The sequence below is a fragment of the Alternaria incomplexa genome, assembly GCF_024043165.1.
Source record: "Alternaria incomplexa strain BMP 0042 chromosome Unknown scaffold_1, whole genome shotgun sequence".
NCBI classification, from domain to species: Eukaryota; Fungi; Ascomycota; class Dothideomycetes; order Pleosporales; family Pleosporaceae; genus Alternaria; species Alternaria incomplexa.
In genome coordinates this window covers 189,339-208,115 of record NW_026249850.1, presented here as the reverse complement: position 1 = coordinate 208,115, position 18,777 = coordinate 189,339, and the positions used below count along the sequence as shown (strand labels likewise).

Genomic DNA, 18,777 nt, shown 5'->3' with positions numbered 1-18,777 from the left:
TCTAGTCCTCTTTCTGGTCAAGCGAGAGGGGAAGACACGAGCGGGAGTCGACTACTGTTGCCGCGGCTGTGGTGTGCATAATGGACCGCCTCGCTTTGGACGACGCCTCTGGTTCCTGGCAGGTTTTTATCCTTGAGACGACAAGAGTCTAGAGCAGCGGCTGGTCCGAGGCAACCTTCCACCTCGCCGTGCAGTGACAGCATCCGTCTTGGCCACCAAACATCCCATCCTGACACCAAGGGAGTGTACGTGCGACTTCCCGCGTGGACGCGCGACATATACTAGTCACATAGCGAGGAAAACTCGAAGGCGTCCAGTGCGGGTACATTCGACTTTTCCTTGGGTGGGCCAATAACACCTACAATATCCGTCACACTTCAGATCCTCACTGTTTGCGTCGTTACTCCACGTTCGCTTCTCGGTGCGATCATCCGTCGTGGACCCACGATCTTCATAAGCCCTCTGGTTCATCCGGTTCACGATCCACTGGACAAGCCAACATTGAACTCCACGCTGTGGGCTTCAACGGCTACTGCGCACCAACGGACTGAGCGCTCCACAGTCGCACGACGCTGGCGACAAACATCAGCAGGACTATGGTGGAAAGCCGACAACCCGAGGTCCTGGCCATCATCGGTACTTTCACAGTCGTCGCCTCTCTCACAGTCTTCCTCAGGGTATGGTCGCGGTACCTCGGACGCAACTTTTGCTGGGACGACCACCTTATCTTGATAGCCTTTGTCCTCCTCATACTAGATACTCTGGCAACATGGATGTACATTGTACTGAGCGGCACCGGCTACCATGTCTATGATCTGCCCAAGAAGTCCGTGGCGGAACAGCTCGTTGCGATACGATGGAACTTTGCAGTACAGATGATGTATCATCCACGTACGTATATCGGATCTGCAGGACGTTCCGGAATTTCGCTGACATGTGGCGTCTGCTTTTAGTCATGGGATTGATTCGAGCTTCCATCATCATGTTCCTCTTCCGCATGAAGGATAGTCGGCGTCGCGTACGATACCCGTTACACCTTACTTTCTGGCTCAACATCATATACTCCGTCGGGTCGACTATAGTCAATGTCGTGCAGTGCACGCCTCGTGCCTACGCTTGGTCCAGACCTGCCATGGATAGCATCGATGCTGATGGAAATGTTGTACCAGGCGGTACTTGTATCGATGCGCGTACCTTTGTACTCGTATCGTGTGGTTTGTCCATCTTCATGGACCTCATCATCATCCCAATCCCCTCTATCATGGTATGGGGTCTCCAAATGCACCGACGTACAAAGCTCCTAGTCGTCATTGTCATGAGCCTGGGATGGATCGCGACAGGCGTCTCGATCGGCAGATTCATCGTATACTACTACCGGTTTGCTCCCACCAACAAGGATCGCACATGGGATATTGGCATCGGAATCAGCATCGCCGAACCAGCTGTACACATCATGACGGCATGTGCACCCGCGACCAAGTGCCTCTTCCGAACTCTATTCCCACAGTACGGCACCGGCAGGAACACCTCTTACTACGAAGATCGTACTGCAGGTACAATGCGACCGAGCACTAAGGTTTTCGGGAACTTCAACTTCGGGCTATCCAACAACCCAGATGACGAGATCACTATCCAGGAACTGGGAGGCGCCCCTAGGACCGCCCCGCTTCCACCCGTGAAGGACGAGTGCGAATATGGATTGAAGGCAATGGGAAGCTTCGAATCCAAGGAGTTTGTTGCGAGGGGATTAGGGAGGAAGAAGAGCTGCTCAAAAACCGCATGCACAGAAGCTAGTGAGCCCGTAGAGGCCGAGCCAGAGCATTGCCTGGGGCAAGCTCGGTGATTGTACTTTGAGTCTGCGTTGATGAGCGATGATAGCGTTTGAGATACCTGGTGAAGATATTCACACTCCTTTAGCACATAGTAGTAATCGATGACGTCTACGGCCAATTGAGATTCTTGCGTATGATGGTTCCCTTGCGTTGACCTGCCTGGGGGAAGAAGGTGGCGGGGCACGCGTGGGCGCGCTGCCACGTGAAGGCCTAGCGCGATTTGGTGGGCGGTACCGAGACCCTTGTCCATGTGAGACGGAACAACAAACATTAGCAGCGACGCATTTCAGCACGACAGCACATGCAGCCACCATGAGGATTATAGAACTCGTAATCGATGTAGGTATGGCTAGCTGTTTATTCGTCGCTATCTAACACGCGCATAGGGCTACAAGTCATACGCTGTGCGAACTGTCATTTCTGGCTGGTAGGGCTTGTTTACGCTCCCCGCACGCAACGACACGACTGACAGCCGACCAGGGACGAGAGCTTCAACTCAATCACGGGACTGAACGGCTCTGGAAAGTCAAACATTCTCGATTCAATATGTTTCGTACTCGGAATCAACAACTTGAGCGTGGTGCGAGCGCAGAACTTGCAAGTGAGTGTACCGGGAAAGAGTACGCGATGCAGGAGAGCTGACAGTACTGTAGGATCTCATCTACAAGCGCGGCCAAGCGGGTGTCACCAAAGCGAGCGTTACCATCGTGTTCGATAACCGCGACAAATCGAAGAGCCCGGTCGGCTTTGAGGAACATGCACAGATTTCGGTGACAAGGCAGATCGTGCTCGGAGGAGCGAGCAAGTACCTCATCAACGGACACCGCGCGCAACAACAAAGCATACAGAACCTATTCCAGTCTGTGCAGCTGAACATCAACAACCCGAATTTCATGATCGCACAAGGAAAGGTCATGCAGGTGCTGAACATGAAGGCCAAGGAGATTTTGGCTATGCTGGAAGAGGCTGCTGGAACACGCATGTTTGAGGACAGGCGGGACAAGGCATACAAGACTATGGCTAAGAAGGAAATGAAGGTGCAGGAGATTACGGAGCTACTGCGAGACGAAATCGACCCGAAGCTCGAGAAACTGCGGATGGAAAAGCGTGCCTTTCTGGACTTCCAACAGACACAGAGCGAGCTTGAGCGCCTTACGAAGCTAGTCGTCGCATACGACTACATACGATACAACGAGCGATTACAACAGTCAGCCGAAGACCTCGAAGCCAAGAAGCAAAGGGCGAAAGACCTCGACGCGTCTGCTGTGCGCATGAAGAAGGAGATTGAGAACCTCCAAGAGGACATCAAACAGACAAAGGCAACACGAGAGAAGGAGCTGCGCAAGGGCGGCAAGTTCCAGGCTCTGGAAGAGGAAGTCAAGACGCATTCGCACGAGATTGTTCGCCTGACGACAGTGCTAGACCTGAAAACGACTAGCATGGCCGAAGAGGTGGAACGGAAGGAGGGTGTCGAGAAGAGTGTCAAAGAATTGGAGAAGCTACTACAGGAGAAGAAGCAGACGTACGAGAAGTTGCAAGAGAAGTACCAGACAGCCCACGCCGAGCTGGCGAAGCAGAATGAGGAGGTGGAGAAGAAGGAAGAGCTTCTTCAAACCCTCCAGACAGGTGTGGCTTCTAAAGAAGGCCAGGAAGGCGGTTACCAAGGCCAACTGCAAGACGCCCGGAATCGCGCAAGCGCAGCCGCGACCGAGCAAGAGCAGAGCAAACTTCGGATATCACATCTTGAGAAGCAGATCAAGGAAGACGAGCCGAAGGCGAAAAAAGCCAAAGAACAGAATTCCGGGCTCCTCAAAGACCTCGAGGCGTTGAAATCCCAAGCTCAGAAGCTAGAAGCGGACCTTGCGAAGCTTGGCTACAACGAAGGTCAAGAAGCCGATATGTATCAGCAAGAGTCGCATCTTCAGGCACGCATACGCGAACTCCGCCAACAAGCAGACGGCATGAGGCGGCAGGTTGCGAACATCGACTTCAGTTACAACGACCCCTCCCCGAACTTCGATCGGTCTAAAGTGAAAGGTCTTGTCGCTCAGCTCTTCACCCTAGAAAAGGAGCATACCCGAGCAGGTACTGCTCTGGAGATCTGCGCTGGTGGTCGGCTGTACAACGTGGTTGTCGACTCCGCTGCTACCGGCAAGCAACTTCTCGAGAACGGCAAGCTGAAGAAGCGAGTGACGATCATTCCACTCAACAAGATTGCAGCTTTCAAGGCGTCGGCAGAGAAGATTGGGGCTGCTCAGAGGATCGCGCCTGGGAAAGTCGACTTGGCCTTGTCGTTGATCGGATACGAGCACGAGGTCAACGCCGCCATGGAGTACGTCTTTGGGTCCACACTCGTCTGTGAGGATGCCGAGACCGCTAAGCGCGTGACCTTCGATCCAGCAGTGCGCATGAAGAGTGTCACTCTACAAGGTGACACATACGACCCAGCTGGTGTTCTGTCTGGTGGTAGCGCACCTCAGTCTAGTGGAGTTCTCATCACCCTCCAAAAGCTCAATGAGATCACAACAGAGCTGAGCTCACAAGAAGCCCAGCTGCAGTCGCTGCAGGCCACCATGGCTAAAGAAAAGAAGAAGTTGGACGCTGCTCGTAAATCAAAGCAGGAGCTCGACCTCAAAAGACACGAGATCAAGCTCACCGAGGAGCAGATTGGCAGCAACTCTTCCTCGTCGGTAAGTGATGACTTCTGGAGTGTGGATCCCGGGCTTTGCTAATTATGAACTAGATCATCCAAGCCGTAGAAGAGATGAAGCAGACCATTGCTCAGCTCAAGGAAGACATAAAAGCGGCGAAGACTCGCCAAGACGAGGCCAACAAGGACGTCAAACGTATCGAACGCGACATGAGCGAGTTCAGCAACAACAAGGACAGCAAGCTTGCTGAACTACAGTCATCGCTGGACAAGCTCAAGAAGGCTTTGAACAAGAACAGCGCTTCAATCAAGCCCCTGCAGACCGAGATGCGCGAAGCTATGGTCGAGTCCGAGCAATGCGGGAGCGACCTGGCAGCAGCACAAGAGCAACTTGAAGAGGTTCAGACCAATCTGCAGTCGCAGCAAGCAGAAGTCGACGAGTTGCTAGCTGAGCAATCTCGTGTTCAAGTAAGATCTCTAGGCCAATGTCACTTGTCGATGCTAACTTTGCTAGGACGCGCATGACTTAGCAGCAGCCCATTTGAGAGACGAACAAGCTAAACTCACTGGCTTCGACGAAGAACTTCGCTCACTTGAAGACGCGATAAGGTCGAAGAACTCGTCCATCACTGAAGGCGGTCTGGAACAACAGAAGCTTGGCCATGAGATCGAAAGGTTCCACAAAGAACAGGAAGGAGCAGCTAGCCATGTCAAGGCGCTCGAGAAGGAGTACGAGTTCATCGCGAGCGATTCCGAGCTCTTTGGACGTGCCGGAACAGTCTATGACTTCAAGGGCGTGAATATGGCCGACGCAAAAACCAGGCGGAAGTCGTTGGAAGAACACTTCCAGCAGAAGAAGAACAAGATCAACCCCAAGGTCATGGCTATGATCGACAACGTAGAGAAGAAGGAAGCCAGCCTCAAGCGGAACATGTCGACAGTCATCCGGGACAAATCCAAGATCGAAGAGACCATCGTCAAGCTTGATGAGTACAAGAAGGAGGCGCTTCACAAGACCTGGACCATTGTCAATCGCGATTTCGGTCAAATTTTCAACGAGCTGCTCCCAGGCAGTTTCGCAAAATTGGATCCTCCCGAGGGAAAGACGATCTCTGATGGTCTGGAAGTAAAAGTCATGCTGGGCAAGGTGTGGAAGCAGTCACTGACAGAGCTGAGTGGTGGTCAAAGGTACGCACTCACCCGTACTCGCCCGGATCACATGCGCTAACATTTTCTAGATCACTTATCGCCTTATCCCTCATCATGGCCCTTCTCCAGTTCAAACCTGCACCCATGTACATTTTGGACGAAGTCGATGCTGCGCTGGACCTGTCGCACACACAAAACATCGGTCGCTTGTTCAAGACCCGTTTCAAGGGATCGCAGTTCATCGTCGTCAGTTTGAAGGACGGCATGTTCCAAAACGCAAACCGCATCTTCCGCACACGGTTTGTCGACGGTACTAGTGTGGTGCAAGCCTCGTCGGGATCATCTGGATAGGTATTGATGTTTGCGTAATGTGTTATGAGGCATGGTTGGGATACCCGGTTTGCATGACTTGGTTTGCGGAGTGGAAAGATATCCGCGTAGTTTTGCATAGAATGGTGTTGGTGGAGTCTTGTTTATGACACTAATGTCCCGGTTGGGAAGTTGGTGTGCACATCCGCGGCCCAAACGGCCACTTCCTCGTTAAGATGTCTTGTCGTCCATGTCTCCTTCCTCATGCGGAAACCAAAGATACAAGCTGCCTCTACACCCCAGTTCAGAGCAACACCATGCTTCCTACAATTGCGCACTACCTATTCTTTCTGCGCACCCACCTACGATACACCTATTGACTTCACGAACGGGTTGCTACTTAACATACCGCCCGCTAGATGCGTGATCGGCTGGGCGCACACGCTTCAAATACGCAACAGCGGCTTTCATCGCCGGTCCGCTCATGCTGTCGGCACCACTGACCAGGGCCCACGCATCCGATACCGCCGTGTATGCCTCTATCACACCTTCGGGCATACCAGGGCTGATCGCACCCTCTGCACATGATCTCGGTAGCTTCCTGGGCCCGAGCTCACCAACCTCTCTCACCAGACACTACACCTCACTTCAAGAACATGCCGACCAGATTGTTAGCACCGAGTCATCAGAAAATGACGAGGGAATTACCCCAAGACGGCACGTCGACAGACGTGAGGGGTTTAGCTGGGACCATCGAGCAAGCCTTGGAAATGAGAGCAGGCACAGTCGCAACCCAATGGCGATGGAGCAGGAACGTCCGAAAACACCTCCACCGCTGGAAGAGATAATTCGAAGGACGACCATCGACGATGCGGACCACATCCAAAACAGCAAGCTGCAGCATATTGACAGCATGGAGTCGCGCACTTCTGAGACTACAGCTCGAACGGGTTCCTTTTCCACAGAAACCAATGATTCTTACGTCCGCGATCACAGAAGGTCGTCTATTGCAGCTTTTGCCATGGGCATCGTACGGCACGTACCGGAATTCAGGATGCTTCACCTGCCCGAAAGCAAAGATGACCAAGATCGGCGAGATCCCCAAGAAGGAAGTCCGCTTAGATTACACAAGAAGGACCGCATGCTATCATTCGCACCACTTCCTGTTGTCAAAGCCAAGGAGTCCTACGAGCAAGCATCAAAGCCATCCGTTGTTATCGAAGAGCCAACAACGCCAACAAAAAATGCAAAACCCCCATCGTGCCCACAGTCTCCGACGGGAAAAGGCGGACTACGGGACCGCAGAAAGGTCAATCTCGATCTTTCTATGCCAACTGTCATTCCAGACTTACCTGCTCGCGGCCGCTCACCCGTCGATATTATGGCTAACCTCGGTGCTCCGCGCGCGCGAAGTCCGAAAACACCGTGGATCCGCAAAGAGCAGCCGAAGTGGGAGCCAATGCCAATGGCCAAAGCTACGCCAATCCTCGAAGAAGACTACATTCGGGACAGCACCTCAGCGCTGAGGAATGACAACAAAGGTGGCATAGGTCTCCTGCCCGATACCGATGCCATCTTCTCGTCGCAATCCCCGAAGTTCGAACGACCGCCACCGAAAGTACGAGATCGGTGTTACATTGATCGTCCGCGATCGAAGAGAACGAGAAGTGGCAGGAGTGAGAAGAGTGGTACGAGTGCCAGCGATTCGACGGTGGCAAAGACACCAGATGGGAGTTGGACCCCAGCAGAAGAGAAGACATACAGAGAACAGCAAGCCCGAACAAAGGCAGAGTTGCAGCAAATAGCGAGCGAATCCAAGGCGACACGTTCGCGCCGCTGGTTATGGCTGAACAAATCGAGTGACGATGCACCTCCCTCTCCTGGACCAGCGCAATCTCTCACTCGCCGCTTCTCTTTCAATCCCTTCCGACGCTCAAACCGCATCTCCGATCATAATGGCGCAGAAGCTACCAAACAACAAACTCCATTTTCCTTCTTCCCTGCTCGGGGCAAACAGGTACCTCCAGTGAAGTCGCTCGCACAGATGCATGCTCCACCAGCCTTCATCCCACCCGGCCTCCAACGCGTACCAACCCCACCAATGTTCGACTCAAACGGCGAAGTCAAAGGCAAGCTAGCAGACTTCTTCTTTGACGTCCACGGCGGCGGCGGCGCTGTCAACACACGCAACAAACCCAAGTCCAGTCCGGGCGGCTACTGGGATTCCGACGCCCTACTCATGAGCCTGGCAAACGACATCGACAACCCCTCTGACGAAGCAGAAGACGAAGGCCCGTCCGGCCCCCGCAGCGACTTCATCAACCCACCCGTTGACTTTGGCCCGAGCAGCACGCTCATAGCGAGCACAAGCAACGAAATCGGCAACGCAGCAGGATACCTCGGCGTAAAACCACCAGCCAGTCCCTCCCTAGCCGCCACATCCCCCATGCTGGGCCACGACGTCTGGTCCCGCATCCACCAATCGCACTACCCCGACACCCCCGACGAACGCACACTCGCAGCCCTCGCCCGCCAGGAAGAAGAAGAGCGACGAAAGTTTGAATGGCTCGTCCCTGAACACCTTCCTAATAGTCCGCTGTGCCCTCTGCATCCGAAGTATAGGGGGCCCAGCGCGGACTTGTGTTACTGGCATGGACGCAGGTCTGGTAATGAGATTAGGAAGGGGGAGTATGGGGGGTTGGGGGCGAAGGGGGTTTGGAATAGCGTGAGTGGGAGTAGTGGGTATAGCCAGCATGATTATGGTTTTGGGGATAATGGAGTGGCTGGGGGTATGCCCAGGCTCGCGGGGACGCCGAGTAGGGAGGCGAAGAAGAGGAGATTGATCAGCTTGTCTAATTCTTAAGTGCTGGAGTCGTTGTTGATGTCAAATTGAAAGGCCTCTTGAGAGAGGTGAAGAGGATTAAACATCACGACTGAGAGAGAAATGGTGTTTACATACGAGAAGATGAGTTCTAGACATGCAATTACCGTCTACTAAACCGTCGTACCTCATGAAATGCGCCAGTGAAGAAGCCCGTCTATCGTAATGCGAGTGCGCTCGACACTATGCGCCGTTGTCCCTCAAGACTTCTTGTACGCACTAGCAGGCTTCGCTATCTTGCCGGCATCGCTCCACAACTGCTCCCTCTCACGGATGATCTGCTGCGCCCATGCCTTAACTTCCTCGCTCTTGATAACATCTGCGACCCACTGAAATTCCCCAAGATCTCGCTCGCACTTGGACTCGCGCTCGTACTCGACCATTTGAACGAGAAGCTCAATCTTGTCGATGTCGTGCACAAAGTGCGACTCAGCCGTCTCACTGTCCTCGTATTCCTGCCATAACGCCCTAATGTCTTGACCGTTGAGTCCACCGTTGAACTTGCCCAGCAGGTTTGTGCAGATGTAGTCCATGGTCTCGGTCTCTCTCCTGCTCTTCTCCTCCTTGGCGATTCCGTCTACAGGTGTAATGTCGCCGACAAGCGCCTCAGCCATGTCGTGGACAACAGCCATGCGACAGCATCGCGCAATGTCGAGCTTGGAGCTTATTGAGGCAGGAGCCATCATGGTGAGGATGCTCATGCGGTACATGTGGTCGGATATAGACTCGCCATCGCCGATTTTGAAACGCTGCCATCCTGCACGTTTGGTCGTCTTTAGGCGCTCGAGGAGGTGGAAGAAGGGCAGCGGTGAGTCGGTGTTTTCGGCGTACTTAAGATCGTTCTCTGAAAGGACTTTGAGGTATGTTAGTGATGTGCGGATACAGGGCATGAGGAGTAAGAGAGGTGTCGCATACGGACGAGCTATCGCTTGTTCATGACATACCACTCTCGACTGTCCACTTCTTCTGTTCTGCTTTCTTTGCGTCAAGTACACCGGCGTTAGGGTCGGGCACGCCGTTGACCTGGGTTGCTTCGTCGACTGTCATGATTACGTGGTATCTCGAATGCGGCTTGGGGTCGGAGGTTTATAGAAGCCCAGTGGGTGCGTGATTGTCTTATAAACGGTGACTGTTTGGCGAGTGAAGAATGGCGGGACAAGTGACGAAAGTCAGACAGGGAACAGAAGGCGCGAACGGACCTATCGATAACACCCGCCTTGGCAAACAACGCAAGGGTCCCGTCACACCGCAACACCACGCATGCACCCCAAGTCTCAGGGACTTTGACCAGGGTCGCCGCGCGAATGTATGCTCTGCGGTCGCGAACATGTCTCGACCACCCTCAACCGCCTCTACGGCCACCGCGACTACCATGAGCGGCCATGCGCGCACCGCGTCGGTCAAGACAATACCCAAACCTCAAGCAGTGAACCCAATAGCAGCGCCCGATATCCGCCTTTTCGTAACCAATTTGCGATTGTTGGATTTGGATTTGCGACCGGATTGGCCTGAAATCACGATACAAACTTTCTCGGCAAAGAATGCAGACCAGCGACAGAGAATTGGCGGGGCTGAATGGGCACTATTTCGACTCTTCGAGATATGGGATCCCAATGAGACAGCACAGGTATGCTGGGATGAAACCTCACGCTGATCTATGTCTGACTCAGCTACAGAAACTCCAACCCTTCTTCCCGCCACTCGAACCACTCCAATCGTTAAACCTCCGCGCTGCGCTATACCGATGTCTGAACGAATTGAAGAAGAACGGCGCTTTGGGAAGAGAGTCAGTTCTTAGGAAAACAATGCTTGACGAGTGCAAAGGCGAGAAGTTCTACGAGATACTGGCTATATTTTCGAATGTCGTACTCAAAAAGGTTCTTGCAGCGCAAGACGGAGGTGACAGAGATGCCGTTGTCGCAAGAAAACTGGCGACAGCGTCAACACTCTCAATCGAACAGCAACGGTCATTACTGCCCCTAGCTATCGCACACAAGGCAGCGCTCGTCAACGTGCTGAGAGAGAAAGAAGAGAAGAGGCTGAAGTACATGGAATTCCATGGTCTTCTGGACAAAAAGGCAGCAGATATACGGTGTCGTATACGCAAATGCAAAGATACCCCTCGAGCGCAAAAGCCAGCGATACCACAGAAAGAAGCCAATGCCATCAAGAAACAGCTCAAGGACAACTGGGTTGGTAACCAACAGTGGCTCGACGTAATGCTACGCGGCGAAAGCGTACAGGCGGACGATGCGTTCCTAAACAGCCGTTTCGACAAAGTTTTGCATATGGTGGAAAAAGGCAGAAAACTAGAAGACGTCGCACCTGAGACTGGATTACTGGAGAATCTGCAAGCAAGAGTGCAAGAGCAACAGGAGAGGTTACTAAAGTGGAAGGCTTTCCATGCTGAGCTACAAAACGACGAGTCAGGGAAGGAAACATCAGGAAGCGGACAGACTACGGCGCCAGTAAAGGAGTTCCACTTCGATGACCACTCGCAATATCAATTGCCGTCGTCGAAGCACACCGCAGAATCTGCGAGTGTAAAGCGGCCGACTATGCGAACAGAGTTTCAAGACATCCTGTCTGATATGGACAGTGAGCTGGCGCGAGCCGCCAAAGTCAGGGCTAGTACTGCATCCACAATTATACATCATAGAAGTACCTCGACGGCAAAGACTGCTCGCCCACCACTTCTCACAAGGAAATCTACTCAGACGGAGACGATACGCAAAGCACCAGTGATTCCAGCTAAGCCTGTCAAATTACAGTCACCATCAAGACCAAGCTCGTTAGAACATGTCCCGGTCTTACCCAGACCATCTCGGCACGTTCCGACAACTGCCACACCAATCGACTCAGATGCCACACTAATTGGTCGATCATCTGCGTCGAGTAGGGCTACGACCCAGCACGACGCATCACCGACGGAGACTGATAACGAGCGCACACCAGTACTGGAGACTAGATCTGCTGTTTCCGAGCCCGTCGTCGATAACTCATCGTCTGAAGCTGCCAAGACACTTACTAATTTCTCAGAGCAAAAAACAGACCTCTCTCCCGAAAAACTACTTGAGCCATCGCCAGAATACCCCTCTGAACCACCAATCCCAACGTTCGATCCCCCAGAACTCAATGCTGAAGAAGCACTTGCCGACCAGATCATCAACTCCATCGGTAATGCGACCCCATCTCCGATCAAGAAACCTCAACCACGTATGTCCCTTTCGCTCATCGAACGCACACGCATGACAATGGCACGGACAAACTCTTTCGAACCTGTTCCAGAGTCACCTGATCTCCCGTTGCCATCTATGGGACCACCACCTATCCCTTCTATCACTGGAGATGAAGACGGCGACCGACGCGCAACACTGGCCGAACGAACCCGGCTCACCATGGAAGCCATGCAATCCAACCCCCGCCCCACCGCCACAGCAAAGAAGGAACAGCGTAAATCTAGCCGATCATCACTCTTCCCCGTCAACCAATTCGATACACCGCGGAACCGCAAATCCTTCGAACTCCTAGAACAAGCAAAGCTCGAGAGCATCGAGCGTACACCCACCGAGCAACTATTCAGTGACGAAGTGGATTACGATAGGGTGTTCAAGTCAAGACCGAAGATTGCCACAAGTCCGGTCTGGAGTCCTGAAGGCGGCGTTGGTGGTCAGGAAGAGTTTGGAAGTGACGGCGAAGATGTGGATGGTGTTACGGGTATCGATCTCGGAGATGTGGATCAGGACGATGACGGAGAGGATAGGTTCAAGGAGAGTTGGATGGATAGTCCCAGTCACAAGAAGGGGGTGAGGAGTATGAGGTATTAGATACGAGGAGGTACAATTGTAAATGACATATCATCGTTGGGACCAGCCTTGTGCGACCATCCATCTTCTCGTCCCACTCACGACCAATCTTTTACCTCCACGTACGTTCTCCGCTCGCCACGCTTATCCACTCCTCCGTCACCAGTCTCAATTCTCGTCTCGTTTTGAGTTGGATCGAAACAAGTCACCTGAACAGTACCGTTACATGCTGGATACAGTTCACGCGTCTCCATATCACAGAACATCTGCTCGGGCTCGGAATAGAAGTCAGGTCCAACACTACCGGTGCTTTGGCAAATCTCCACCGCACTTTGCGTGACGTCTTGACTCTTGACTAGTACTCCATCGAACTGCCTCTGGAGCGGATGGTCGGCTGAAGTGCGCCGATACTTCGATTTGGGAGTATGGGGAAATGACCAGTAAGATGAAGAAGACCGCGATCGCAGAAGCGAACGACGCCGTGACGGCCCGGGCAGGCATCCAGTTCGTTCTTCGCATTTGTGATACCACCAATCGCCGTCAAGACACGTCTGGCCGTACATTTGGATGAGATCGTATCGTTCCTGGTACGTGAAACGGTCGTCCGCGCAGATATGAGGGTCTGTCGTGCTATCTTTTGCAGCTGGGATACATGCCGAGACGGTATCCAAAGGAAGATTTGCACCTCTAGGTGGCGCTGGACTGAAGATCTCTGGGCAGAGCATTGGGTCGAGCCTGCCGTATGCGCCAAATCGCGCCAGCGAGTCGCACATTTGTGAGGGGTCTTTTTGCCATCCAAGGAAGGTACTGTTGTTGAGCTTGAAATCTGGAAGGTGGACTTGGAATCCTTCGTAGTTGGTCGCCGAGTCTCCGTCGTCGTCGGACTTGTCGATCCACAGGCATTTCGGTCGCCCGTCTTGGGTCTGCCCGGATTCGGACTTGAACTGGATTACTGTCGCGGAATGGGACCAGAAGTACTTGTAATCTGGGTTGTGCGTGTTGCATATGGCAGCTACCTCGCCGGGGAGGAAAGCGTAGGTGTCGCTGCTAGTGGGGTATGTGACTGCTACAGCTGAGATGCAGATAGCGTCGGTTCCAGATGCGGATACTGTGATGTACTCGGCGTTCTCCGTCTCGCCTGGCTTGATGTAGTCGGCCCAGATGTCGGTTGGACTGTTCTGACTAATGACTTGCTTGCACATCTTGTTTTTGCTGTAGCCAACCCGGTCTCCGTTGGCGTTGAAGAGTGACACTTCCGGAGCGCATCCGCCATAGCTCAACTTATCGTAGATCTCGTCCTTCTTCTTCTGTCCCTCGGCGTCCAGTGGTGGCAAGCCGACCAGGATGTTGACCTTGGTTTGTGGCTTCGGGTTTTCTTTGAACCAGTCGGGGACCATGGGAGCAAGACTGATCATGGTGAAGGCCGCACTGAGACCGAGCTCGGGGAAGATAACTGACATGGCGAGAGGTAATAAGTTGTACAAGTATGGAACTTTAAATAGGAGGGAATCCGATAGTTCAAGACGTAGTTACTAGGATAAGAGCGTTTGATGGCTTTTGGAATATTTGATAGTAGTTGAAGGTTGTAGCGATAGCTGATGTTGATGCTCTCATCGATTGTCGCTTTGCTCACATCTTATATCTGATTTTAACAAGGCATATAAGATGCGCCCTTCTCAAAGAGGTCGCCACGTGTCCCTTTGGCCTCTCGTGTCCTGATGCAAGACCTTCTGGACCCCATTCCCATAATGATGGTGTCATCTACACTGCACGCGTCATGCTCGTTCGACTTTCGTGAGCTTGAGATGTAGTATTTCATCACTGTACTCTCAATTACTCCTTGTGTGTCCCTGTTTCTGCGTCATCTCACTGCAGGTGTGGTGCCGGCAATTACATCGGCCCCGAGCCGCGACACTGAGCACTCGATCTCCTTTCTACGCCGCAGCCCCAACCCCAATACGATGCGATGAAAACGATTATGGTCCGCTTCTGTGACATGGAGTAATTAAATATGGCGCAATATGTCATCACGTTCGTGTGATATTGGCTCTGCGCCGCCTCAACGTGGGGCGTCTGGACTTGCGGCGTGGCGACCATCGTCACTCACAGGGCCGCCCCCACAAGACCCGGAGGTGATTCAATCTACTGTCAAGTTTCATCTAGAGATATTCCCACCTCTTCGAAGAGCATACGTGATATTCAACACGCCGATCGTGTTCCACATAGTGACACTGCCGAACTTCGCCACGGGCCGTCCGCAGCAGATGGACAAAGAACCCAAAAACGGCCTTTGATAACGAGGGATTATGACGTACCATTGAGATGTGAAATCTGGCATGAGGCTAGATGTGCAAACCTGTTGTCTGATTCGAATGTGACCCCAGGAAAGTTCGGCGGGACGAGACACGCAGAGAAACGACGGAGGAAGACATAAGAGCCACGACTCTTGACCCGACATCCAGCACAAGAGACTTCAAGCCAAATCTTTACTCAAGCTCTTCTATTGACACCATTCTACACATTACGTCTTTGTAACAAAGCACCATAGCCACTCGACAGCGCCATCACCATGCGTCACTCATTGCCGAAGTCCATTGCTCTTGGACTGTTGTCCGCATACATCCTCCAAAGTAGCGGCAAACCGATCATACCGATCGCTTCATGCCAAAACGAAGTCGATTGTAGCCACCCATTCAACAACACCAATTGGCCTCATCTTGCCCGTACTGATGCTCTCCCGCCCGCACTCGACCGCAGAGCCAGTGGCGGAGGACGCCCAGACAGACCCAACGACAGCAGTCCAAACGCACCTCATATAAACCCAGATCAGCAGAACACTCCTTCTGATGCCGGCGATCAGCAGGGTGAGTCTGGGGGGTTTAGTGAGCAGCAAGAGACATCTGGTGGCTTTTCCGATTCGCAGGAAACCGAGGGAGGATTCAACAATAACGGGGATGATACGGGCGGCCCAGGCTCTAGTTCGCAACCAGCAGCTCCCGACTCAAACCCCAACCCGGCTCCAAATCCCAATCCAGCCCCGAACGCACCCGCGGCTAACAATCCTGGTCAGCCAAACGCCGTTCAGTATCCGCCATCAGCAAGGAACAATCATAACCAGCCGGCAACATCGGCGAACAACCGTTTCGATCCCGCCGCTGCATCTGTTCCAGTCATCAATGTCGCAGCCCGTACGACTCAATTCCGACAAACTATCACTCAGGACGGACTGACCGGTCAACCATGGTTCTTCTACTCTGGATTCGATCGACAAAAGAAAGACTACACCTATAAGCAGAATCTGGAAGACAGACTTCAACTCGGACATGGTCAGATGCCTTCCATGGATAACGTACTATCAATCAGAGGTAGTGGGGCGAACGCGAATGAGTACCAAATGTACCAGGCTCGCCCTGGAATTGACCCAGGCAGGGAGCACTACTACTGGGCCGTTAATTCCAAAGCTTATGCCCAAGCAGTAGAAGGAAGGATTTACGTGGTACTTCCCAGCGGCCGCGGTGTGAATCAGCCGTATTCCGATAAGGGTTCGAATTGGTGGACGTTCGAGGTTCCAGAACTTACCCGTAACGCTCGTGTGGACAGTATCACAGTCGTGCCCGTGAAGGAAGACACTTCGACACTCTACATAGAAGAGGCCGATGCTTTCCACCTTGGCGAAGAAACGATAATCTGGAGGCGGGGGGACGATCCCATTGGCTTCCCAGCAAATGAGCTGGATCTTCTACAGAGGCCTGACGAGCCATGGGAGACTGTTCAGGATGTATACATTCCAAGTTCTCCATAGGAAGCACTGGCGCTGATTGACGGAGGGCTGCGTTGGGCAACGTAGATGAGGATGTTGGGCGGAGGACGGGGTAGATTGAAGAGCGATGGATATTCCGTATGTTGGGTCCGTCACGATCGCTCACTCCTCCTGTTTTCTTGTTAATTCACTCGTTTCTCTTTTCCGAAATGTGGGCTAGAAATATATTGGCACATCGAAACGTACGAAGCCTTGCTTACAGAGCGTACGTCTCCATCATGTTATTGAGCCGCGCCTCGTTAGTTGTGACTAATTGCATCGTCGTATAGTCGCAATATTAACACATGTGATGTGCGTGGTCGAAATGACTTACCCATATGTGTTGCCGGCGTGAGGTCAAAGCGAAAGACCATCAAGTGAGCCCTGGGGGCTGGCGTGCCTAGGGATAGTATCAGTCATGATCGCATGCGAGGTTTATGCGATGCCGCAAGCTGTCATGCGGGGTAATCGTTCAGAACGTTAGGTCGCGAAGCCGCAGCTGCCCGAGTGTGATCTGACGGGAGGTTTACAAGCCCTGAAGACTAGCTTCCAGATGTCGGACGTGACCCTGAGCTAGCCCGATCGACGTGATCGAGGGGCTAGCGCTCTCGCAAGCTACATAGCCCCTTCTGCAAAGAGAGTTCCACACACAGTACCAGCTCATAATCACTTTCGCATACCACGACTGCTGTTGGCGCTTAAGTTATGCGAGACTTACAACCGTTGGCCCCATCTGTGCCGTACACCCATTCAAGGTTCCGTGCCGCATTGGCGAATACCGCAGAGCGCCCCGCCACGCCTCTTCCTTATCACGAGGGACGCCAATCAGCTGGACACCGTAATCTGCTTCCAAAGTGACCGCATCTTCATCACACGGCCATCCTTCGCAGACTTACCAGAGGAGGGACAGCTATTAGAGCGCGATGAAGCTCCTTGATCTGCCTAGGGAGCTCTTCGAGGCAATCTTACACTATGCCATCCTTGCTCGGGGAACGAAAAGAGGTCTGCGTCTGAGACTCATAAACCGTATGGAGCACTATCCTGTGTCAAGCTCCAAAGCTGACGACCGGTAGATTACTTCGCGCAAGAAGTGATGCGCGCATTCCGTACCTTCCGGCTACTCGATGGGATCATGTTCGGCCGTTGCTATTCGTGGGGGGTGATACACTTCTATCAGTCCTATCTGGAGTATCGAGTCATGCATGAGCCTCTGAATTGCAATCGGTTCCTAAATGACGTGCGAAGCATAGCCGTTCAGATATCAGCTCTGAACCACAGCCATAAGGTCGATGATAGTGTCATCGCGAACGTAGTTCACACCCTTTTCCCAGTGGAGGCATGGGCAAGCAGGTCGAATAAGGAGCGTTTGAGGGATGCTTTTCGCCGCTCGCTCAAGTGGGACTCTGTCGAAACCGAAAAACAGCTTTTTGGTGCCGCGCTTTGCACCAATACGCTATCTTACATCCGGCAGTCCACAAAACTACGAGATGCCATGTTATCAAACCCTAAAAGCCCTGATAACAGGTGTGTATTTGGAGATTATGTTGAGCTGGCCGCAAGGTTTGGCAACGAGGAACTTCTAGAGTATCTCATGACGAGCGAAGCATCCGATCTCGGCCCAGGGTTAAGATTCCAACTTTTCCAGTCTGCAGCAAAAGGATTTCGGATAGACATTGTTCGATTCCTATACAACTTCCGCAGCGAGGACTGGCCGTGGCATTTTGAAAGCTCCACAACTTGGGGCAAAGGCCCACTGTACGACATCCGCGCAAGCGTTCGAGATCCTCAGATATGGGACTTCATTGAGGCCTTGCGCATTGCTCATGGCATGTATCCGACCGGTAGGAAACAGCTTTACGGCAGGATCCGTCATTGCGCAGCACTTGGCAGGATGGATATGGTTTCGCATCTAATCCGAGTCGCCGCACATACCAATGAAGATCGGAATCGGCACTCAGTCTGCATGTCTTTCATATCGGACTACGAGGTCTCATGTAAACTGCGAAATGAGGGAGTCAAGCACGCCATCGATCGTGGCTACGTACCTATCGTCGAGCTTCTACTAGACGATGGGGCCGACCCGAATCAAGCTCTTGCGAGCGCTGCTCGCTATGGCCAACACAAAGTTTTGAAACTGCTCTTAGCTCGCGGGGTCAACATCAGCGATGCGGTTGTCGAGGTGGGCATAAACGAAAGCCGCACAGTAGTACCCACCAAGCTCTTAGCGGATGTGGAAAGAGGACCTTATCTGGACGTAGTGCGACTCCTTCTTGACGCTGGCATAGACGTCAACGAAAGCATTGGCAAGGACAGCCCTCTCGCCGGAGCGATCGCCGCAGAACATACAGCAC

At 52.8% G+C, this 18,777-nt stretch overlaps 6 protein-coding genes across 6 annotated transcripts; 4 read left to right on the top strand and 2 right to left on the bottom strand.

Moving 5' to 3' along the window:
* Positions 1-596: 596 nt before the first annotated feature.
* J4E90_000073 (uncharacterized protein) lies at positions 597-5,982 on the top strand (the record flags this gene model as incomplete). Its single annotated transcript, XM_051429671.1, has 8 exons — positions 597-891; positions 954-1,801; positions 2,219-2,259; positions 2,313-2,433; positions 2,486-4,522; positions 4,576-4,950; positions 4,997-5,670; positions 5,721-5,982. The coding sequence occupies 8 exons, from the start codon at positions 597-599 to the stop codon at positions 5,980-5,982; spliced, it is 4,653 nt and encodes a 1,550-aa protein (XP_051295158.1).
* A 754-nt stretch (positions 5,983-6,736) lies between these two features.
* On the top strand, positions 6,737-8,803 carry J4E90_000072 (uncharacterized protein; the record flags this gene model as incomplete). Its single annotated transcript, XM_051429670.1, has 1 exon — positions 6,737-8,803. The coding sequence occupies one exon, from the start codon at positions 6,737-6,739 to the stop codon at positions 8,801-8,803; it is 2,067 nt and encodes a 688-aa protein (XP_051295157.1).
* A 218-nt stretch (positions 8,804-9,021) lies between these two features.
* Positions 9,022-9,868, bottom strand: J4E90_000071 (uncharacterized protein; the record flags this gene model as incomplete). The annotated part of the gene is made up of 2 exons (XM_051429669.1): positions 9,022-9,674; positions 9,766-9,868. 2 exons carry the CDS (start codon positions 9,866-9,868, stop codon positions 9,022-9,024), a joined length of 756 nt encoding a protein of 251 aa, XP_051295156.1.
* Positions 9,869-10,193: 325 nt separating this feature from the next.
* J4E90_000070 (uncharacterized protein) lies at positions 10,194-12,648 on the top strand (the record flags this gene model as incomplete). The annotated part of the gene is made up of 2 exons (XM_051429668.1): positions 10,194-10,448; positions 10,498-12,648. The coding sequence occupies 2 exons, from the start codon at positions 10,194-10,196 to the stop codon at positions 12,646-12,648; spliced, it is 2,406 nt and encodes an 801-aa protein (XP_051295155.1).
* Positions 12,649-12,725: 77 nt separating this feature from the next.
* J4E90_000069 (uncharacterized protein) lies at positions 12,726-14,087 on the bottom strand (the record flags this gene model as incomplete). Its single annotated transcript, XM_051429667.1, has 1 exon — positions 12,726-14,087. The coding sequence occupies one exon, from the start codon at positions 14,085-14,087 to the stop codon at positions 12,726-12,728; it is 1,362 nt and encodes a 453-aa protein (XP_051295154.1).
* Positions 14,088-15,196: 1,109 nt separating this feature from the next.
* On the top strand, positions 15,197-16,429 carry J4E90_000068 (uncharacterized protein; the record flags this gene model as incomplete). Its single annotated transcript, XM_051429666.1, has 1 exon — positions 15,197-16,429. One exon carries the CDS (start codon positions 15,197-15,199, stop codon positions 16,427-16,429), a length of 1,233 nt encoding a protein of 410 aa, XP_051295153.1.
* Between the last annotated feature and the right edge of the window lie 2,348 nt (positions 16,430-18,777).